Here is a 23153-nt window from a genome sequence, read left to right as displayed (position 1 = left end):
GGAAGACCTCCCACCCCCCAGGAGAATTGGCCAACATCGCTCTGGAGAGTTCTGTTGGAGTCACAGTTGGGGAGAAGGCTCTGGAGGCCAGAGCAGTGGCGTAGAATCCACCCTGACGGGATCCTGGGGCCGCGGCTGCCTTCCCACAGGGCCTCCTCTGGGAGTGCTTTGGTGTTTGAGCTCTGTGGTTCTGAAACCAGACCTGGGGGGGCGGGGAGGGGGAGGGTGGCCAGAGGGAGCAAAAGAGAGAAGATATTTTCTAATTAAGCCCAGTACCAAAATTATCACCGAGAAGCCTGTATCTGAGATTAAACAGTTGTCAAGCCAAAGTTCCGCTAGCCCAGTGGTTCTCAACCTTGGCTGCACATTAGAATCACCTGGGAATCTTTTTAAAATCCTGATTTCTGGGCCTCATCCTCTGGAAATTCTGTTTCTTTGTTATGGGGTGGGGCCACAACATTAGTAACAAAGAAACAGAATTTCCGGAGGATGAGGCCCAGAGATCAGGATTTTAAAAAGATTCCCAGGTGATTCTAATGTGCAGCCAAGGTTGAGAACCACTGCCTTAGAGCTTAAAATAAAAGTAAAATCCTTGGCTGATTCAAACCCTTCTCAGTGCGGCCTAACCGACCTTCCGGACAAATCTCCCCAGAGTGCCCACCTCGCACCCAGGTGTTGAGTGAGCTCACTTGTCCATCCGCACCAACACATGGGTGCATGTCAGCACTGGCCCCCTCTCCCTGCCCTTGAAATAGCCTCCTTCCAGTTCCCGACTAGCTGCTACGTTCGCTCCCCAAACCAATACGTAGGACGCCCTTCCCGCCGGAAACAACAGGGTTCCCAGCCCCTCAGGCTCCCTGAGCATCTGGGGCTTCCATGCCCACCTGCTGGGCCCAGCAGCCAGCAGGGTACTGGGTGCTAGTTTATCACCAGAGTCGATCCTGCTCTCCTCCCTCAGGACCTTTGCAAACCTGCTTTTCCAGCAGCAAACTTCGCCAGTCCCTCATCTCCACTGCCATTCCTCTCACTACATTTTCTGGCTGTGAAAATATGGTTACTTTTATTTAAAAAACAGGTTGACATGTCATGTTTTATTATGCTTATTTAAAAAGTAGTATAGATCCAGGGGCATTGAAGCATGCAACAGGCTGGCGAATTTCAGGGGTGTGGGATTAACCAAAGAACTTATGTGCATTATGCATAACCCATGGACACAGACAAGAGGGTAGGGAAGGCCTGGGGGAGGGGGCAGGAGTGGGGTCAGTGGGGGGAAAAGGGTGATATCTGTAAAACTTTCAACAATAAAGATAATTTTTTAAAAATTAGTGAATAGTTTTAAATGTCTCAGTTTCGATTTCTAACATGGTAAATATTTGACAGACACAGCCCAGTTAGCTTCTACCCCTAGCCAGAGCTGTAATCTAAGCCACTAGCCTCTCTGATCTTTATTTTGCCACCCCTGTGACTGAGACTAACGTCCACCTCAGAGGGGCAGTACAAGGGTTAATTCAGGTGTTTGCTTAAAGCTTGCCTTTTAAACAGGCTCTCCCACCTTGCTGGTTCACCCACCTCTCCCTCCCTCAAGGAGCACAAATTGACACTTCACCAGGATTCTTGACTCAGGAATCTGGATTCACTTGGCTAGTTTTTCTCTCTCAGTGGGATCCCGGTATGGTTCCTTTTCAAAGGCCTCGATAAGAACCTTGAGTTGGTTTTTGTTGTACTTGGTCTTCTGGCACCTTGAGTCTCTTTGGGGCCCTGGGACGGACACACACACGGACGGACACACGGACGGACACACACACACACACACACAGCAGAAGAGACATTAGTCTCCACGTCACATTTAGGTCTACGAAGACTTGCCCCCTGTCCCGGCAGCCTGGGGCAGCCTCCCACACCAAGGAATTTGTTTGCAGGCAGAGGTCTCTGGTGCCCTGTACTCTGCAGAACGTGCTCCCAACTCGCCTCAGTTCCCAACAATTCTTGAGGGGGGGGAGGGGGGAGGCGTGCTATATAAACTATTATCACAACTGAAGCGCACCTCCGGAGACGGCCATGCGCAGAGCTGGTCTGCCAAAACTCCACTTGGACTAGGAACCAAAGCCCACCAAAACCCAGATCCCCAAACCAGAACATAAGGAATCTCCATGCGGGAAGAAAACTAACAGCGGGAGTGTGTGTGTTTGGGGGAGGGGGGGGTGCGTTCTGTACTCTAACGTTTATACTTTCTCTTGTGACCTGGGCAAGCTCCCCAGGCCTCAGTGTTAGCTTGGGGGGGCCCCTGGAGTGCATCAGAGCGGGGCTCACCACTGACTCGTTGATTCCGTTCAAAATGGAATTTCTCAATGGAGAAAAGTGGGCAACATACGAGGCCCAGGCAGAGCCGGGTTCCGCCCCCCCCCCCCCCCCCCCCCGCCCCCGCCAGCCCTCCTCCAAGCTCCCAGAGGCTGCCGCCCCCCGCCCCCTCCCACCCTGCAGAGTGGACGTTTCCCCACTTTGACAATCACTGCAGCCCCTACCTGGGCGCCCTCTGCCTCCCTGCTCACCTGCTCTCGGGCAGCCTTTTAGGGTGCTTAGCCTCCCCTGTCCAAGTGTCAACGCCTCATGTCACAGTGACCTTCAACCCACCCCTGGTCGGACCCACCCTCCTGAACCCACAGGACAGGGCCCAGAGAGACTGCCGGGCTCCCTGCCATCCCCAGCCCCGCAGCCTCCTCAAAAACTTACTGCTGGAGAACATGTCCGGGCTGGGCTCACCCACCAGCCAGGACCCAGGTGAGAACTGCCTCCCTCCCAGGGCGAGTCTGGTAGGGAAGTGCAGCACCCGCCCAGTTAGGCCCCTTTAAAGCCTCCGTAAGACCCGCCCTAGTAATAAATAGTCCCTCCTCCGGACAGGATGCTCAGCCGGGCTGTGGAGAGGCGAACGCACCTGGGCGAGGCTCAGCGGCAGGACCCATCCGTGAAGGTGTAGACCACAGGTCATGGTCTACAGGGGCCAGACATGAATTACTGACCCGGTTACCGGCCAGGGCAGCCAACGCCCCAGCTGCAGAGGTGGGCTGAGACTCAGCTTTCTTACTGAGCGACTATGGGACCCCCAGCTGTTTCCTCAATGAACTTACAGGAAGCAGCTGCATGTAGAAGATGGTGAGTCAAGATTTAGGATGAGGTTTATGCGGTATCTCAGAGCCTCCTCCTCTTAAATCCGGATAATTTGGTCAAGCCCCAGGGTTTTTAGCAGCGTGTAAACCCACATAAGTAAAAAGATCACTGGATTGAGAATTGCCAGGGGTTACAGGAGAGGAAGGAGTAACACCGCAGGGTGGGAAGCTGCCATCAATTGGCTTTTCTCAATTTGGAGATTTAAATATGGTTGGTAGACAACACATTAGTTTCAGGTGTACAATATAGTGATTCGACATTTATATACCCTATGGTGTGACCGCGTCATCAGGTAGGTAACTCAAGTACCCGCCTGTCACCTTGTAAATTTACCACAGTATTACTGACTATAATCCCCTTAGCCTTTTTTCACCTATCCCCCCCACCAGAAGGGTCTGGCAACCTCAGTCTGAGCTCTGTTTCTATGAGTTTCTGTTTTACTTTGTTTGTTACTTTGTTGTGTGCGTGTGTGTGTTTTGTTTTAGATTCCGCATATAAGTGAAACCATTGGTATTTGTCTTTCTCTGTCTGACTTAGTTCACTGAGCATAATACCCTCTAGGTCCATCCATGTTCCTCTGCGTACAATCCATGTCACAAATGGCAGGATTTCATTCTTTTTTATTGCTGAGTAATAGTTCATTTTATATATCTACCACATCTTTTTTATCCAGTCACCTATTGGTGGATACCTAATTTGCTTTTATATCTTGGCTATCTATCTATAATAATCTATAATAATAAAAGCATAATATGCAAATCAACCGAACAGCCAAACAGTTGAAGGACCATCTGCACGACCACGCTATGACACCCACTGGTGCCAGGCCAGCCAAAGTGGGTGCGATGCCATTGGTTGGGAGGGCCCTGCCATTGTCCCAGGATCACCCCGTAGAGGGAGGCCCAGGCCACCAGCCGGCGGGGTGATCAATAAGGGGGCTCCACGATCACCCCAAAGAGGGAGGCCCAGGCCACTGACTGGCAGGTTATGGTGGGTGAGCGGGGCCTCCCTCTATCTTATATAGTAAAAGGGTAATATGCAAATTGACCCTAACACCAGAACGCCTGGAAATGACTGGTCACTATGACACACACTGAATACCAGGGGGCAGATGCTCAATGCAGGAGCTGTCCCCTGGGGGTCAATGCACTCCCACAGGGGGAGCTCTGCTCAGCCACAAGCCAGGCTGATGGCTGCCAGCAGAGCGGTGGTGGCGGGAGCCTCTCCTGCCTCCTCAGCAGCACTAAGGATGTCCGACTGCAGCTTAGGCCTGCTCCCCGCTGGTAAGTGGACATCCCCTGAGGGCTGCCAGGCTGCCAGAGGGATGTCTGACTGCCAGCTTGGGCCCGATCCCCCAGGGAGCCCAGCAGGTGGACATCCTCCGAGGGGTCCCAGACTGCAAGAGGGCCTAGGCCGGGCTGAGGGCCCCCCCCCCCCCAAGTGCACAAATTTTTGTGCACTGGGCCTCTAGTGTTCATATAGTAAATAAGAGGAGGAGAGAGAGGAAAGCTATATAAAGTAAGCGAAAATAAAGTCCAGATATGAGCAGTCTATTGACATTACTGCTGAAGGACAAGAAGGTATTGGATGAGTCTTGGGCTCCTGAACTGGTCACAGCACTGGGAACCAATCACATCAGTGGAGCCAGAGAGGAACAGATAAGCAAAGAAATTTCTGACTACATGTAGCTAGAGGCTGAGTGAGGGAAGGCAGAGGCCTAATGCTGAAGTATTTCTGTGTTGACTCCTCTGCCATGACTTCTGTCTGGGGATTCAAATTCACATCAGGGCATGAGGTTTGCTATTCACTCACATTCCTTCATGTTCATACAGACCACCTCTGTCAGAAAGAACCCCTGGACACTGGCTGTGCGGGCTGAAGAAAGGAGCCTGCCCACTGAAAACCTCTCCCCAGTTGTTAGCTGACACCTACACTAACAGAGCAGAGATTTCAGAGACCACACATAAGAAAGAAAACAGACATTGCACAATTAGATTGGGAAATGCACTAAACCAAAAAGCAAATGTACAACAACAAATCCTGAAGATGGAAGATAATCTGATTTCCAGAGTTGGCCAAAAGTAGATTTGGGTTCTTCTCTGGCCTCTACTACCATCAAACGGGGTGAATATCCTTCTATGGACATAAAGACCTTCTTCTGAAATTATTAAAAGAGTGGAATTTCTGAAGAATTAGTAAATTATACGGCTCAAAACTCAAAGAATACAAAGAGGCCCAGTGAAAAGTCTGCCTCCCACTCTGTCCCCAATGCTTCTAGTCCCACCAGGTAACTACAATCATGAAAACTTGGTATCTTTACAAATATCTTGGAATGTATGAACACACATTTATTTTTTTATAAATGCTTTTTTAATTTATTTTTTATTTTTATATATTTTTATTGATTTCAGAGAGGAAGGGAGAGGGAGAGAGAGATAGAAACATTAATGATGAGAGAGAATCATTGATTGGCTGCCTCCTGTATGTCCCCCACCAGGGACCGAACCTGCAACCCCGGACATATGCCCTTGACCAGAATCGGACCAGGGACCCTACAGTCCACAGGCCAATGCTCTATCCACCGAACCAAACCAGCTAGGGCTACATATGCTTTTATTTATATTCTTTTTTCCTTTTCTTGGACACAGCTAGTGGCATGCCATGTTTTGCATCTTGCCTTTTTAACTTAATATCGTTTAGAAATCTTCCAATTACTGTACCTTAAAAGTTTCCTCATTCATTTTTAAAGCTGCTTAATATTTCATTTGATAGGTGTATCACAATTTAGTCAGTCTCCTATTGATGGACATTTGTAATGTTTCCAATATTTTGCTATTCAGGCAATGCTTCACTTAATAATTTTGCACATGTCATTTCACATATGTGCTATATATCTATTGGGGGAATTTCTAGGAGTGGGCTTGCTGAGGCTAAGGGATTACACTCCCACCAGTAATATAGGAAAGCTCCTGTTTTCCCACAGCCTGGCCAGGCTGTTAGATCTGCAATCTTTGGCCATCCGATAGGTGAAAAGTTATACATTATTTTGCATTTATCTTGTGTGTGTGAGATTGAGCATCTTTCCAGAAATTTAAGAGCTACTTCTGTTGTGTGTTTTTTTGGTCAACCTCCTTTGATGATATGCAATTCTTAAAATCATTCAAGTTGCAAATTCCTTCAAATGTTTCCTCATGAGAAGCCCTTAGTCATAGATTTTCTGAGTCAGAGTTTGTACTTTTTTTCTCTTTTTGGAGTTTGCACTTTTAAAAAGTTATCTCTGTATGTTGCCATCTGACCTTCCAGAAGGGAGGCCTCACTGAGGGTCCCTCTACCACTCAGCCCTGGCCCTCTCCCTTCACCATCATTGCTGGTAGTCTCCTAACCCTCGCGGCCCCGCCCTTCAGCTCGAGGCCCCGCCCTTCAGCTCGAGGCCCCGCCCTTCAGCCCTAGGCCCCGCCCTCCCGGCGTGCCTTGCGTATCTCCTTACGTGATTCCCAGCAGCGGGCTGGGGTCTGTTTCGGTCGTTGCTCCGCGCTCCGGGGCTGGCGTTGTCCGCTCGCGGGTGACCTACACCGGTGAAGCGCCCTGCGGCGTGGGGGCGGGGGCCTCGGGGAAAGCGCAGATGAGGCCCCCGCGCGTCCCCAGCTGCACTTGGCCGCCGGCCCGCGGCGCTTGGGGGCCGCCCAGTCTCTAGGCAGCCCGGTCCGGGCACCGGAGGGCGGGCGATGGACCAGTACTGCATTCTGGGGCGCATCGGGGAGGGCGCACACGGCATCGTCTTCAAGGCCAAGCACGTAGAGGTGAGCTGCGCCCGCGGGGCCTCCCGGGCCTTCCCCCTGGGGTCCCGTTCCTTTCTCCGTGTGGTGCACCTCTTTTCCGAACCCAGGCGTGGGCCATTGCGCCGGCCTCCCGGTCTCTCTCCTCTTCGCCGCGTGTGCTCATCGCTTTAACCCCTTTAAGGGGTGGGGATGGAGGCGTCCAGATTGCAGCCCGCCGCATCCCACACGTGTCCCCAGGAGCGTGCTGAGGATGCTTCTGAACTGTGACTTCCCTCCAGACGGGATGGGGGCACCCTCCATCCTCACGAGGGCCTCGGGCCTCCGCGACCCACCCAGAGGGCGCGTTTCCCACCCCCTCGCCAGCCTTTCCCAGGGTTCTTGGGGTGGCAGTGTCTGCGTTCCGTCCTGCACAGACTGGAGAGATCGTTGCCCTCAAGAAGGTGGCCCTGCGGCGGCTGGAGGATGGCATCCCCAACCAGGCCCTGCGGGAGATCAAGGCCCTGCAGGAGATCGAGGACAATCAGTATGTGAGTGAGGCTGGGGGCCGGGCACCTCCTCCCGCCCTCTACTCACTCCCACTCGGGGGGACCTGCACCCACTCTACTGGCTCATGTGCTTCCCCGCCCTCACGTCCCTTCTTGGCCACGTATTCACTCTCATTTACCAAACTTCTTCATTCCTCACTCATTCACTTTCTTGTTCATCCACTTCTTTCTGTACTCACCCATCCATTCACGAACGTATGCCTTATTTCTCAGAACTGATCAGTGGTTTCTAGTGGTAATGATCACTGCCACCTATTGAGCTCCTGCTATGTTCTGCCGGCTGGGTTAACTGCTTGACCTCCATTGTCCTTCTGAGTTTTCTCCGCTAATCTGCAAGGGAGGTTTTGGGATCGACCTCTCTCAGACCAGGGAGCAGGGCCAGCCACCAGCAAATGGGGCTCAGCTTGTCTGTGGAGGCTTGGGACCAGGTCTGATTGAGGAGTCTGGATGTGGGCACTGGCAACACGGGAGAAACGGGCCCTCACCAGGCTCTTGAGAAGTTAGTGTGGTAAGGGAGATGGACAGAAGCCACAGGGCCCAGCTGGTGTGGTTGGTGCTGTGACAGGACTGGGAGGGCCTGTGGGCACATAAAGAGGGACACCTCATATCCCAGCCTCATTCTCTTTGGCTCTCTCTCTTGTCCATGTCAGGAGTGGAGAATGTGCTCAACTTCCCGGGGAGTGACAAGGATGGGCAGACCTTGGATAAGCGAGACCCTGATTTGTTCCTTAATCTCTGAAGCTCTTCATGATATATTGGGTGACAAGGGCATGCTCTAAAACTGTTTGTCATCCCGGTTTTGTATGAAAACATTATATCTGTGTATATGTGAATGTGTGTCTGTATGCCGTATCTGTTGTAAAGTCTGGGGGGATATACTCTTAAGGTTGATTATAGTAGGTAGGATTTTCCTTTTTTTGTTTTTTAAAAAGTAATTTTGGCCTTAGCTGGTTTGGCTCAGTGGATAGAGCGTCAGTTTGCAGACTGAAAGGTCCCAGGTTCGATTCTGGTCAAGGGCACATGCCCGGGTTGTAGGCTCAATTCCCAGTAGGGGGCATGCAGGAGGCACCTGATCAATGATTCTCTCCCATCGTTGATGTTTCTCTCTCTCTCCCTTCCTCTCTGAAATTAATAAAAATATACTTAAAAAAATTTTTAAAGTAATTTTGTATATTATCTGAATGTATGTGTGTGTTTCACTCTGTAAAATGACTATGTCCTCGCCTCAAAATCAGAAAAATAGCAGTAAGGCCATTCTCGTTTTTTGAGGGAGTAAAAGGGCTTGCTGACAGCCCCTGTGTGGCCACCAGGAGGCTGGTGACAAGGCCCTGCATCCTGTGATCAGCAGGCCTGAGGTTCTATCTTTAAAACACTGTAGATTTCACGCTGGCCCAGGCCACTGTCGCCTTTCACCAGAACAGCTACAGCAGCCTTCCCACTGCTGCCCTGCCCCACAGTCACAAACATGTAGGTGGAGTTGTCATTCCCAGTGGCTTGTCTTCACAGTGAAAGCATTGTCACCATCTGCTCCCACCCGCCTCCAGCCTCTCTTTCCATTCATTCAACACAGCTTAAATGATGCTCCCGGGACAAGCACCGTCTAGGCTTTGGGGCGGAAGAGAGCAGAGCCTTCCCACGTGTACATGTCCCTCCCTCCAGCCTCCTCTGTTCTTGCCTTGGGGTTTTGTGCTTGCTGTCTCCTGCCCAGAGCTCCTGTCCAGCTCCCTGTATAATCAGCCCCACCCCATTCTTTCTCTTCTGTCCTCATTAGAACCATTTGTCAGTAGTCTGTCCCCCTGTGCTGGCAGCTCCTTAAGGTCCCCTTTTCTTGCTCCTTCCTGTGCAGCCCAACACCCGTGACCTGTGGGCCCTCAGTACATATGACGTGTCTCCAGCTGTCACAGTTCTGGGGAGTAGTGGTTGCCTTTTCTTGGTGCTGGGATTTAATAGCCCTAGAGCAGTGGTTCTCAACCTTCCTAATGCCGCAACCCTTTAATACAGTTCCTCATGTTGTGTGACCTCCAATTTCATTGTTACAAATTGAACATAATTAAAGCATAGTGATTAATCACAAAAACAATATGTAATTATATATGTGTTTTCCGATGGTCTTAGGTGACCCCTGTGAAAGGGTCGTTCGACCCCCAAAGGGGTCGCGACCCACAGGTTGAGAACCGCTGCCCTAGAGGAAACCAGATGAGACTTGATTTTGTGTGTGTGTGTGTGTGTGTGTGTTGATTTTCCAGTTTGTGGGCTGGGTGGGGGAACCAGACGTTGCCCTAAGTGGCCTTAGACCTCCTTTTCCCTGAGTGTGAGTGGAGTGTTAGAGTGGGAGCCTGTTTTCTCTCAGGAGACAGGAACAACAAGAGGGCACCCAGCTCCTTGGTCCCCATTCAGATCTTACGTCACCTCTTCTGTCTGTCTTGTCCTCTGCTGTGGCAAGGGCTGGGGGTTCCAGAGAGAGTCTGAGCCCTATGCGTCTGGGGGCTGACCAGATGCCCTGCCTGCAGGTGGTGCAGCTGAAGGCCGTTTTCCCGCACGGGGCAGGCTTTGTGCTGGCCTTCGAGTTCATGCTGTCAGATCTGGCGGAGGTGGTGCGCCACACCCAGAGGCCGCTTGCCCAGGCACAGGTCAAGAGCTACCTGCAGATGCTCCTTAAAGGTGTCTCCTTCTGCCACGCCAACAACATCGTGCATCGGGTCAGTCCCAGCAGGGGCGGGGTGGGGCCTGAGGGCCCGTTGGATTGGGGGTGGACCAGCCCTTGAAGAAGACAAGACCAGAGAGGGGGACTGTGGGGGTGGAGCCTGTGGGTAAGCCCTCTGGGGTGTGGTCCTGCAGGGGGTGGGGACTTGGGCTGACCCAGGTGCTCAGCCGGCCAGCCCCCAAGGTTCTTGGGGCCCTGGAAGAACTGATGCCTCCTTTGGTGCTCTCAGGACCTGAAACCAGCCAACCTGCTCATCAGCGCCTCAGGCCAGCTCAAGATAGCGGACTTCGGCCTGGCCCGGGTCTTTTCCCCAGACGGCAGCCGCCTCTATACGCACCAGGTGGCCACCAGGTAGGGAGGGCGGTTCCCAGGCAGGACCTAGCAATGGACAGGCCCCATGCCTCCCCCGGGGAAAAGAGGCTTCTGGGCCTCTCCAGACATTGCTCATGAGGCGGGCATGGGGGCCAGGGTGACCTTCTGGGGCTGCCTCCGGTCAGACTGCAGACTTGGCTGTGACCACTTACCCTTCTCTTGCAGGTGGTACCGAGCCCCCGAGCTCCTGTACGGTGCCCGCCAGTATGACCAGGGGGTCGACCTGTGGTGAGACTGTGGGCTGGGCAAGGGGGGAACATGGGTCGAGGAGTCACCCTTTCCTCCTGGGCATTGGGGTCTCTCAGCCGCTTAGCGGTATTTTCGGGCTGTGAGCTCTGGGTTGCCTTGGGCTCTCTTCCCCAGTTAGGGTATCTCTGAGGAGTGTGGGACCAGTGTTCCCCTCCAGGACTTTTTGGAGCTGGATGGGGGTTGGGTGGGATGGGAGTGGTTGTCCCAGTGGGAAGTTTCCTGGGGTGTGGCGCGTCTAGCTACTGTGCAGGGGATGAGAGCCCAGGATGCAATGGCCCTGAGCGATCCCGAGGCCTGGGTCCTTGGGTGGTAAGGCTCTGAGCCTTCACTTGAGACGGCGTGGCGTATACCTGCCTCAGAGTTTGAGATTGGGTGGCTGTTTGGAGGCCTGCCGCAGAATGTGAGGAGGTGGCTGTGTGTCCCGGGGTGGGGAGCTCTGAGAAGGTGCAGAACTGTTGAGTGGTTATTGTGTGTTGTAGATTTGAGGCTGAGAGATGCTTGGAGAGGGGGCTGTGCTCTGTGTTGTAGGCTGGGGGTCTTTGATTGTTTGGGGGCTTGGTCTTGGCTGTGAGCCCTCTAGGCTACTTTGCGCCGAGAGGTGGGTGCTGGTGTGAGGAGACGTGTGTCCGCGGTGGGGAGTGATGGAGCTGGTATGAGTAGACCGGTGTTCATGGTGTGAGGCGATGGAGCTGGTGTGGGGAGACCGGTGCCCGTGGTGTGAGTCTATGAGCTGTTTGGCTTCTGTATCTGCAGGGCCGTTGGCTGCATACTGGGGGAGCTGTTGAACGGGTCCCCGCTTTTCCCAGGGGAGAACGACATCGAACAGCTATGCTGTGTACTTCGCATCTTGGGCACCCCTAGCCCTCAAATCTGGCCGGTGAGCAGGGGCCCTCGGTGGGGAAAGGAGGGGAGAGGTGCCCTTCATTCCCCCTGGTAGCTGGTGACTCCCCTCTCTGTAATTTCGCTCTTTTGGCCCCATGCCTCCCTGAAATCCCAGACCACTGTCCTCGCCCAGCTTGGGGGGTCCCCCCTCCCTGCTGTCCGCTGTCCCATCCTGCCTGCCCCTAGCACCTGCAGTCCCTCCAAGCTGGGGGTGGAGCAGGTTCTGGAAAGGATGGAGGCACGAGGGACTGAGTGAGTGAGTGAAGACATGGGCGATGGGGTGAGGGTGGGACACGTGGCTGGGGCCGCAGCCAGTAGCCTGAGCAGGTGGGCGACAGGGAGCGAGGACTGATGGAGAGAGCTGGCGGGCAGTGCTGGCCCTGAGGCACCCCGTTCCCCTCAGGAAATCACAGAGCTGCCCGACTACAACAAGATCTCCTTCGAGGAGCAGGCGCCTGTGCCCCTAGGAGAGGTGCTGCCCGACGCCTCTCCCCAGGCCTTGGACCTGCTGGGGCAGTTCCTCCTCTACCCTCCGTGCCAGCGCATTGCAGCCTCTCAGGTAGGGTGACCCGTGGCCCTGACCCTCCTCACTCACGCTCATGGGACTCCGGAGGTCAAGGCCCCTGAGAAGGTGTGATGGGGGCTCGGAGGCACCCGGCCTCTCTTGAGCAGACCCCGGAGGGGCTGCGGGCAGGAAGGGTGGCCCATTGGAAGGGCGTGCCCACCTCACAGAAGACAGCCCCTCCGGTTACTGGTGACTCGCTTCGTCATGCCTTCATCCTTCAGCAGGTATTTACTCAGCGTTGGCGTATTCCAGGCACTGTCCTGGGATGGGCCAGAGCGAACAAGTGGTCATGGCCCCATCCCTGTGGGGCCTCTACCTTGTGGCGAGGCAGGGCGCCCAGGCAGTGGGCGTCTGGCTTCCTGGAGGATGGGCTAAGGCGCGGGAGGTGTTTCCTCATGAGAGATGATGCGCAGAGGCCCGGAGAGAAGGACCCAGCAGGACGGGTTGTGGCAGGGAGGCAGGGAAGGAAGGGGGACCATGGCCTATGGCGTCAGGGTCTCTGTGGCTTGTACCACTCCCCTCCCCCCCACCCCTTGGCACTAGCAGTGTGTGTTCGTGCATGCGCCTGGTGAGCACCATGTCCACCGTGCCTTCAGAGCATCCTGAGACCAACTTAGCACTTCCCGCTCCATCTAAACCCCTCCCCATTGCTCCCAGAGTCTCCTCCTGCCCATTCAGTGTCTGCTCCCACCTGGCAGAGGTCGTGACCTTGTCCGGACAGGCCAGCACCCTCTGCAGGCCCTCCTGTTGTGGCTCCCTCAGAGGACAGCCCAGGTCCTAGTGGCCCACAGGAGTCACGGGCTGGGGCTGTCGCCTCTGACTGCCTGTTCCTGTCCCTCTCGGTCACCCCGCCCTGGCCCCAGGGCTCCCCCCATGTCCTAGGGTCTGGGCACTTCTGTCCCCGGGCCTCACGTACTCAGCTCTCTTGTCTTTGTTCAAGTGCTACCTCCCAGGGCCTGCGCCGCTTCGGCCCTGGTCATTTGGCACACTGACTACCTTACTTCTCTGTGTTGTTTATCGTCCCCACTCCCGGCACGTGGAGGTCTGTGCGCTGCGGCACCCCTGGCCTCTGGGGCCGTGCCCAGTCAGCACTCAGAAGCGAGTCAGCCGAGCAGGGGAAGGAAGGAGCCCTGCAGGGCAGCACCTGTCTCCCCGGCTCAGGGAAGTGAGCTGAGGCTGGGACAGGGAAGGGGTGGGTTTCCATATGCTGTTCCTTCTTGTCACCCCCAGGCCCTCCTGCACCAGTACTTCTTCACAGCCCCCCTGCCTGCCCACCCTTCAGAGCTGCCAATTCCCCAGCGCCCGGGGGGACTGGCCCCCAAGGCCCACCCAGGGCCTTCCAACGTCCATGACTTCCATGTGGACCAGCCCCTCGAGGAGCTGCTGTTGAACCCAGAGCTGATTCGGCCCTTCATCCCGGAGAGCTGAGCTGCTGGACCAGGCCCGCCGGCCTGTGTCCCAGGGCCTCCTGTTCCTCTGCTCCAGCCTGACTCAGCCCATGGCCGCTACGACCACCCTGGGCTCTCTCCGTACCTGGTCCTGTCCCAGCCCGCCAGTGAGGAAGTCCAGCCCCAGCAGAGGAGGAGGCCCGAGGCTGAGTGCTGCTGACTGACCGTCCGAAAGGGGCCGTGCGCCCACCTCCGTGCTGGCCGTGGTGCTGCTGCTCCAGGCACTGCCTTTCTGGCCAGGACGCGTCCTGGAAGAGCCTTCTGTGAGCACAGAGGAGGATGTCCTCAATTCAGAAACCCGAGTGGGAAGGGAGGTGGGTTTGCTTTTGTTCTCAAGGATGTTAAACACTACTTCAGTTTTTGAGATTTATTATAAAAAAGCCCAAGTAGTTCTGCCTGGTGTCTGCCTTTCTTCCATTCCTATCAAGGGAAGTGGCCGAGGTGGCATTTTCTCCTGGTCCTTGCTTCTCTGTGGTCTCTGGGAAAGTGACCCCATTCATGGCTACTCTAATCTTGGGGGCTTCTTCGGGCTTTATATGACGGAGCTTCCCTTTGGAGGTGGTGTGGCGGAAGTCCAGGCCCAAGTATGGCTCAGGTTGTGAACCAAGCACCTTAGTCTGTTTACAGACAGCTCCGCCTTTGGAGAAGGGTGAGCCAGAACCAGTTGTGCCATCTTCTTCCTTAGAGAAGGAGACAGGCATTCCTGAAACTCATTTGTTAATTCAATAAATCACAATACAATTCTATCCAGCTCTTGTTTTTCTTATTTAATAATTTGATATGACAGTTGTAAAATATATATGGAAATATAAGGGTTGAAAGGAGGATGCAGAAATGAGAAGAATGATGATGAAAGGGCTTACCTATTAGATACCAAGACTTGGCATAGGGCTGTAATAATTGAGACAGTGGTGTTGGTTCAAGGATAGATAAAAACAGGCAGATAAAGAAATTTATTCTTAGTACTCTTATCCTTAAAATATTCATTCTGTGCCCCATGTGATTAAACTTCTGTAAGCACTGAGGACAGAGGTGACTAACATTGCCAGTCACTGCTTTTAGAGGGAATATAAAACACAAACCCCAGTTGTTGCTTTCTGGAGGGGAAAGTGGCCGTCTCATCTGTCTTTAAAGATGTTTTCAGGATTGGGCCTCTGCCTGTTTCTCCAGCCATATCTGTGTCAGAATGTCTAGCTCAATTTTCATGACTTTCACTCTGTCCTTAAGCCTTATGTTAAACCTGACCCTTATTCATCACCCTGACTGACATATACACTCACCCTCACCCAATTCTTTGTCAGACCCTTACCCACCTAAACCTGGCCTTGATCTTGGCATTGACCATGACCCTCACCATAACTGACCCCACTTGACATAGAACTTAACCTTTTTCATGAACTCCCCCATCACTCTCACAATAACATTGACCCTCTCTGATTGGCATTCATACTTTGATGCTCATCATGACCCTGATCCTGATGCTTAACATGGCTGTCATACTTATCCTGACCTTGACTTACCCTTGACAATGACTATTTGTTACACTGGTCATGACTCAACACTATCACGAATGAGACTCTTGGTACTCTTAATCTGATTATGAGTCTCAACTTCACTCTATCCCTGCCCCTAGATTGAATTCTCTAACAAGGACCATCATAGTCCTCCACCCTAACCATAGAGCCTGACCTTGAACCTGAAACTAGTCTGCATGTCAAACCTTACCAGGACCCTGATCCTGACATTGACATTAACCCAAACCTCAATTTCACCCTGACCTTGATCCTCATCCTAACACTGACCTTTGAGCAGAACCTGGACTCACACTTGGCTGTGAACCTGACCTGAAATCAAACCTGACCATCATTACGGTGACCATCATCCTCAGCGTGGTCAATGCCCACATCTTGACCCATCCTTGACCTTAAACCTGACAATAACTGGTAGGTTGAAGAATGCTCAGTCCTCAAAGATGCCCATGTTCTAACCTATGAAAATGTTGCCTTACATAGCAATAGGGCTTTGCAGGTGCCATCAAGTGTACAGACCTTGACAAGGGAAGAGTGTCTTAGATTATGCAGGTGGGTGTATATGCGAGAGAGAAGTGAAGGTGGGAGGTCTTCACTCCAGCAGCAAAAGAAAACAAACCCCACATTGACTTAATTGACCTTGACAATGAACATCATGCTCACCCTGAACTGACTATCCTAACCTTGATCTGGACCCATAACCTGACACTGACCCCAACTAATCCTGAATATCGGCCTCACCCTGACCTTGTTCCAAATCCTACGCAGAATTGGACATTCACTGTCAACCCGAGTGCAACTCTCAATCTTACCTCACCCTGACAATAGCCCCTGACCTTCATCCTCTCACTGATCCTCTAATGGACACTCAACCTGACCCTGGTCCTGACCTTGATCATGATTCTCACATTGATCTTGAACATAACCCTGGCCCTAAAATTTCCCTTACACTGATTTTGCCCATGAACCTGATTCTGACACTGACCTCTTCCTCATCCAGATCCGTAACCTGATACAGAATTTTACCCTGAACTAGACACTCACCCTCACTCTGATTCTGACCCTTATTACTCTGTCCCTCATCTTACATTCATCCTGTGACTCGGACCTGCCCTGACTTGAACTTGATCACGACCCTCACCTTTACACTAACTGATCTGCACGTGGCCAGGGCCAGGACCAAGTTCAGGGTGAGGTTCAGGGTCAGGGCCCAAGGCAAGGGTGAGACCAGGCTAGGGACCGTGGTAAGGAAGGCACAGGTTCAGTTAGGGCGAGGGTCTGGGCACGTGCCAGCGCCAATGTAAGAGGGAGTCTGAGGGTCATTGTGAAAGTGAGGGTCCGGGCCAGGATGACATTCACGGTGAGGGTGTCAGGATCAGGGTTAGGTGAAGGAAGGAGGGCTAAGGGTGGGTGACAGGTGCTAATAAGGACTAGGTGACGAGCAGCGCAAGGTTGAGGGAGAGAGTCAGGATAAGGGCACATGGCAGGACCAGGGGCAGGGTGAAGGCCAGTATGAACCTGGTGAGAGGTCCAAGTCAAAGGTTAGGTTTAGAGGGGAGGGGTGAGGTGGAGGTGGAGCCTGGACACACATATTGGTAAGGGGTGAGACCAAGGGCCAGGGCCAGCACCACAGCGCGGGGTCCAGAGGTGCCGGTTCGGGAACACAGTAAGGTCCAGTGATGCGGGTGAATGTCAGCGGGAGGGGATGGGCGAGGGTCTGGGGAGGTCAGGGTACGGGTCAGGGCAAAGGCGAGATCCACGGTGACGTCAGGGGCAAACCCAAGGCCAGGCAGAGGCGGAGTAGGTGGGGCCACCGCACTGCGGGAGGAGGGGCCGAGGAGCGGCGGACCGGCCCGGGATTGGCTTAATGAGGCGCATGCGCGCTAGCAGGGCGGGTTCTGCCCGGGGCAGGGGCACCGCCGGCGGCGCAGGGACGCAGAGGCGGGCCGGGCGCGGATTGGCCCGCGGGGCGGAAGCGCGGAGAAGGCGGGGCGGGCCTGGGACTGCGGAAGCGATGGGACCGTCGCTGGGCGTACATGAGCTGCTGCACGTCTTCTCCTTCCTGGAGGCCCGAGACCTGCTCCGTGCCGCCCAGGTGGACAAGGTAGCGCGCCCGGGCTGGGGACATGGCCCCTGAGTGCCCGAGGCCGGCCCTTCTCTGGCCCGTTTCCCCGTCCGGGTTGGGGCTTTCGGCGGCTTGAAGCTGTGACCGGCAGAGGGCGCTCTCGGCCCGCAAGGTGGCTGCTGCCGCGGCCCCTGGAAGGGTCGCCCCGAAAGGCCCGGTTCTTGCCTAGGAACGCCCGCGCGCTTCCATCTGGATTCACTCCAGAGATTAATGTAGGGAGCGTTTTCTTTCTGGAATTTGCCTCGCTGGCTCTGCCTGGAAAGCCACGCCCCTGGCCCCTCCTCTAGGGGGCGACCTCGTCCTGTTTCTCCGCAGCCCCGGAGGCCGCACTCCGCCCTGGCCCCTGGCCGTGCCGAGTTCCCATTGAGTGCGCTAGTCTCGCCTGGGCCTCATCCCTGGTGACTCCTGCCCTCATCCCCTCTTCCTGGGACTCGGCACAACTCCAAGCGCTGTTTGTAGGGTGCATTTGGTGACTGCTTCCCCCGCTACGCATTCCTAAGAACAGGGGTTTTGTCTTTTGCATCACAGACTCTTGGTGGTGGTGGTGAGAATGGCACCGGGCGTTAGACTGGACCTGGACTTGGCAACCTCGGTGCTTGAGTTCTGGCTAGGAAGGATTTCACAGCCAAGACTCAACCTATAAGAGAACATTTATTTAGAAAATCACAGAGCTAGAGTAAGTAATCAGTAGGTAGAGGCAAAGGACGGGCCCTTGAAGCTTAGAAGTGAGGGAGGTAAGGGTGGCCCCTGGGGGGCAGGGGAAAGGGAAAGAAAGGCTCGGATGTGCTCCCTGGAGGGGGCGCGCACTGGGTCCTCCTCGGAAGGTTTTAAGCGTGGAGGTGTTAGGGCAGATTCCGGGGGAATCACTCAGTGTGTGTCCTTTCAGGGTCTCCACTGACGGATTGGTGGGCACCAGGGCAGGTGGTCAGTGTGCAATGCAGCTGGTCCTGAGGTCAGCCCTGGTGTTGATTACCTGGTTTTGTTGCTTTTCTGGGCCTGGAGCTGAAATACAACTGAGGCCTAGATGTTATGTCTAGGGAGGAGAGGTCAGGGGCAGGGGTCCAAACGGAATGACCAGAGATATGAAAGATCAGGGGGTCCAAACCACAGGACCAGTGACCTGCTAGGGGAGGAAAAGTCACCCTGGGGATGAGGTCGCGCCCTCCAGTTGTCAGTTGCTAGGCTCCTGGGGCTTTCTCTTCTGATGACCTTCTGTACCTGGTCCTTAGTCCTTGCTCTGCTCATGTCTGCCTAACTGCCTATCACACTCCCAATAAGTATTTGTTGAGTAAATTATAAAATAACCTATTATTTTTACAAAAAGATTAACAAACAGAGCATGACCTGAGTTCTGTACTTACAATTTTAAATGTGTCAAGTAAAATAGTGGGTTTTCATCCCCATGTTTACTACTAAGGTGAGTATCTCCGTGAATGCGTTGTTCAAGGACGTCCAGTGGTCCCACACGATGGAATTGGATGCCTGGCCGCTTCCACCGCAGGTTCTGGATGGCAAAGTGGCAGAGTGAGAAAGGGATATGCTTAGACCAGTGGTCGGCACACTCATTAGTCACAGAGCCAAATATCAACAGTACTTCTTCAAAATAGACTCGCCCAGGCTGAAAACCGACTTCTGCGCATGGGCCACAAAGTTTCAATCGCACTGTACGTACGTGCCCACACGTGGTATTTTGTGGAAGAGCCACACTCAAGGGGCCAAAGAGCCACATGTGGCTCGCGAGCCACGGTTTGCCGACCACAGCCTTAGACCTTTTTATAGCATGAACGTTTTAGGTTCTAGATTCCCCATTAGGTAAAGTGAGGTCAGTCATCGCTGCCTCAGGGTGTTCAGTTAAGGCCAGGGTCAGAGGGATCCGTAAAGGTGGGTAGGACTTACTTTGCAGGTTATAGTACATACTAGGGGCCCGGTGCACGAAATTCGTGCACTGGGTGTGTGTGTGTGGGGGGGGGAATGTCACTCAGCCCAGCCTGCCCCCTCTCACATACTGGGAGCCCTCAGGCGTTGACCCCCATCACCCTCCAATCGCAGGATTGGCCCCTTGCCCAGGCCTGACGCCTCCGCCAGAGGTGTCAGGCTTGGACAGGGGACCCCCATCTCCCCCTGATCACTGGCTCTGGCCCCCGCCCAGGCCTGAGGCCTCTGGCCCAGGAATCATGCCTGGGCAGGGGACCCCCATCTCCCTCTGATCGCTTGCTCCACCCCCCGCCCAAGCCTGACGCCTCTGACCCAGGCTTCAGGCCTGGGCAAGGGGACCATCATATCCCCCCAATCCCCGGCTCCGCCCCCCACCCAGGCCTGATGCCTCGGCCAGAGGAGTTGACCCTCATCACCCTCCGATCACCAATCACCGGATCGGCCCCTTGACCAGGCCTGAGGCCTCTGGCTGAGGCATCCGGCTCGGGCAGCGGGGACCCGCAGCTGCAGCGGCCCCGCGATCGTGGGCTTCGCTTTAGGCCCAGGCAAGGGACCCCTAGCTCCTGGGACTGCCAGCTTCGACCGTGCCCAGCTCCCATCGCTGGCTCCACCCCTACTTCCTGCTATCACTGGCCAGGGCGGAAAAGGCACCTGATTCTCCGATCATGGCTGGGAGGCAGGGCAAAGGCGGCCCTGGGGCTGCCTTTGCCCTGCCCCCCAGCTCTTAGCTCCCCCCTGGGTTTCCGATCACTGTCAGTGGCAGGGGGCTTCTTCCTGCTTTCCCTTTCGCCTCCCTGCATTGTGCCTACATATGCAAATTAACTGCCATCTTGTTGGCAGTTAACTGCCAATCTTAGTTGGCAGTTAACTGCCAATCTTAGTTGGCAGTTAATTTGCATATAGCCCTGATTAGCCAATGAAAAGGGTATCGTCGTACGCCAATTACCATTTTTCTCTTTTATTAGATAGGATTATCTACACTAATAAAAGAGAAACATGGTAATTGGCGTACGACCGCTACCCTTTTCATTGGCTAATCAGTGAGATATGCAAATTAACTGTCAGCCAAGATGGCAGCCAGGTAGCTTGAAACTAACATGAGGCTTGCTTGCCTCAGTGACGGAGGATCATTGGAGGAAACCAACATTCCCGGCCTGCGACTGCAGGCCTCTGAGCAGGCAGTTTAAGAAACATTGTAACAAATACCGCCAGACTTCAGCCAGCAGATTCGCAACATTGTAAGCAAAGGCCAGAAACCTACTTTCAGCCATGGAGGCCTAAAGCTGGAGCCAAGCCTCAAGGTAAAGCTGGCCCAGAATAAAAAAAAAAAAAAATAGAAAAAAAGGAGCGGTTGGGAACTTCAATCACTCCCAGCCTGAAAACAGCCCTCAGCCCCTCACCCAGACTGGCCAGGCACCCCAGTGGGGACCCCCACCCTGATCCAGGACACCCTTCAGGGCAAACCAGCCAGCCCCACCCATGTACCAGGCCTCTACCCTATATAGTAAAAGGGTAATATGCCTCCCGGCACCGGGATCAGCGTGACAGGGGGCAGCGCCCAAACCCCCTGAACGCCCTGCGGCTCTGTGTGTGACAGGGGGCGGGGCCCCAACCCCCTGAGCAGCCCTGCTCTGTGCCTGATAGGGGGGAGCTCCCCAACCCCCCCCCCCACAGGCCCTGCTCTGTGTGTGACGGGGTAGAGCCATAGCCTCCCCATCGGCCCTCCCTGAGTGTAAGAGTGGCGGTGCCCCAACCCCCTGATTGGCCCTGCTCTGTGCGTGATGGGGTGGCGCCGCAACCTCCCCATCGACCCTGCCTTGAGTGTGACAGGGGGCGGTGCCCCAAACCCCAATTGGCCCTACCCTGAGGGTGACTGAGGGTGGCATCACAACCTCCCAATCCGCCCTGCTCTGTGCATGACAGGGGGCGGCGCCCCAACTCCCCAATTGGCCCTGCTCTGAGCCTGACCAGGGGCTGCACCTAGGGATTGGGCCTGCCCTCTGCCACCCGGGAGCAGGCCTAAGCCAGCAGGTCGTTATCTCCCGAGGGGTCCCAGACTGCGAGAGGGCCTCTAGTAATTCTATATGTGAGAAATAAGATCTCAGTCGTATTTTGAACTGGGAACTATAGAAAAGGGAGATGGGTAAATTTTCTGGGCTGGTTTGATTTTGTAAAATATAAAAAAGACTACTTTAATTCTCACCCAAGGATATGTTTTCATTGATTTTAGAGAGGAAGGAGAAGAGAGAAACATCAATGTAAGAGAAACATTGGTTACCTCCCGTATGTGCCCCGATCGGGGATTGAACCTGCTACCGGATAGGGCCCAAAAGACTTCTTAAGGGCTGAGAAACTTTGATTTAGGTGAGCGAGGGCTGTAGAAATGGGAGCCTGGGCTCAGGTAGCATGGCCGTCGTGTCTTCCAGGGATAGGACCCTCAGTGGGGCTGGGCCACAGAAATCTCCGCAGTGGTTCCCACCGAAGCTGTGTAGGCTCCCGAATCCAGGATGCAGACGTGCCACCTGAGCCTCCTCCAGATGCTTCTGCTGAGGGCAGTTTGTAGACCAGGGCCCATATAGAGGCCTCCCCTTGGCAGCTGTTCCGTTCCACCATGTTGGCATCTGGGACATCCCTGGGGCCAGGGCCCCAATCTACTCCATCGCAGCAACCTTACAACCTGTGCCCTCGTTTCCAACCCTTCCTTCTCACAGCAGCTAGATTGTCCTAAAACACGGTTTGACGCACCACTCCTCCGTTCACAATTCTCAAGTAGCTTCACACTTTTTTTGCCATTATGACTCCAGGAATTGGTGTAAGCCAGTCTCCGGCTCCTTTCCCCAGAACTTATGTTCTAATTAAGGCAAATTACTCACCGTCTCTCACTCGTCTGAATCTTTGCACAGATGGTTTTGTCTCTTGCTGGAACGCTTCAGCCATTCTCTTAAAGTGCAATGACCCATCCTTTGGGACTTGGTCAGTAATCATTTCTGAACCCCGTGGCTGCATTGAGTTGGTCATTCTCTCCTTTCTCACTTATGTGGTGGTTTTTATTTCAATATGTCCCAGGAGGAGTTTTCATGAGTGCAGGCACTGGGTCTGATTAGCTCTCCCCGCCATAGGGCCTGGCAGGCTAAATGCGAACTGCATGGCGACTGAACAGCTATTCTTTTCTCTCTTCTCTTGTTATAGGTCTGGAATGAGGTTTCAGGGACCAAGGAATTGTGGAGGTGAGTGAATGAAAGAAGGGCCATATGTGGTTGGGACAGTGTCTGAAAAGGGGGGGAGGGGTGGGTATACAATGTTCACCTGTTAAAATGGGTAAGAACCCAACCCTAGTCTTTGTTCTCATCTCTGCTGATAAGCTGGGGCAGGAATTTCCACTTGAGGGACATCACTAGGTATATTTCGGTCAGCAGCTCAAAAAGACTTACACTGGGTATGTTTTTTCAGTACTCACTATGTTTCTGCCTCTGTTGAGTATTCAATAAGTGATAGCCCCTCCCAGCAGGAAACTGCTCTCTGATTGGGGCAGAAGACTCTTTTCTTTATAATGTTTTGAAATATAAGAGATTTTATTAATTGAGTTGGAGGTTGATAGAAGACAGGGGTACCAAACTCAGGGGAAGAAATATATAGCAAATGAACACAGCTGGTTGATGGTAGACAAATCAACAGACAACTAAGCTGCTTTTATTTTCATTCATCTCTAATACAACAACATAGCTCTCTAGGCATGTATGATATTAGAACTTGAATAAAATGCAGAAAATTAAAGGTGAAATAAATATTTTAATCATTAAATTATTAATTTTTTCTTTCCTGTTCATTTCTCCTTTTGAACCTGACATCTTTTCT

General features: G+C 53.7%; 2 protein-coding genes across 8 annotated transcripts in view; both read left to right on the top strand.

Moving 5' to 3' along the window:
- The first annotated feature begins 6632 nt into the window (after positions 1 to 6632).
- On the top strand, positions 6633 to 14455 carry CDK20 (cyclin dependent kinase 20). 2 transcript variants are annotated; one of them, XM_059656486.1, is made up of 8 exons: positions 6636 to 6965; positions 7358 to 7471; positions 10000 to 10188; positions 10423 to 10544; positions 10731 to 10793; positions 11568 to 11691; positions 12100 to 12255; positions 13492 to 14455. In XM_059656486.1, exons 1-8 carry the CDS (start codon positions 6891 to 6893, stop codon positions 13687 to 13689), a joined length of 1041 nt encoding a protein of 346 aa, XP_059512469.1. In that variant the 5' UTR covers positions 6636 to 6890; the 3' UTR covers positions 13690 to 14455. The 2 variants fall into 2 exon arrangements, with proteins under 2 accessions (XP_059512470.1, XP_059512469.1); XM_059656487.1 differs by lacking the exon at positions 7358 to 7471 and having other exon boundaries at positions 6633 to 6965.
- A 2736-nt stretch (positions 14456 to 17191) lies between these two features.
- Positions 17192 to 23153, top strand: part of LOC132211836 (F-box/WD repeat-containing protein 12-like) — a 35268-nt gene continuing 29306 nt past the window's right edge. For 4 of the 6 annotated variants that reach the window (XR_009447574.1, XR_009447576.1, XM_059656482.1 and 1 more), the window contains exons 1-2: positions 17193 to 17342; positions 22488 to 22525. Coding sequence is in view for 3 of the 6 variants with exons in the window: in XM_059656482.1 (XP_059512465.1) it covers positions 17253 to 17342; positions 22488 to 22525 (128 nt within the window). In the remaining 3 variants the exon portion in view is untranslated. Of the gene's footprint in view, positions 17343 to 22077; positions 22111 to 22487; positions 22526 to 23153 lie in introns of those variants that run through there. The other 2 variants (XR_009447575.1, XM_059656484.1) reach the window with 2 other exon arrangements.

This window comes from Myotis daubentonii, chromosome 11 (genome assembly GCF_963259705.1).
Source record: "Myotis daubentonii chromosome 11, mMyoDau2.1, whole genome shotgun sequence".
Taxonomy (NCBI): Eukaryota; Metazoa; Chordata; class Mammalia; order Chiroptera; family Vespertilionidae; genus Myotis; species Myotis daubentonii.
The sequence above is the reverse complement of the archived record's forward strand: the minus strand, read 5'-3'. Positions and strand labels throughout refer to the sequence as shown.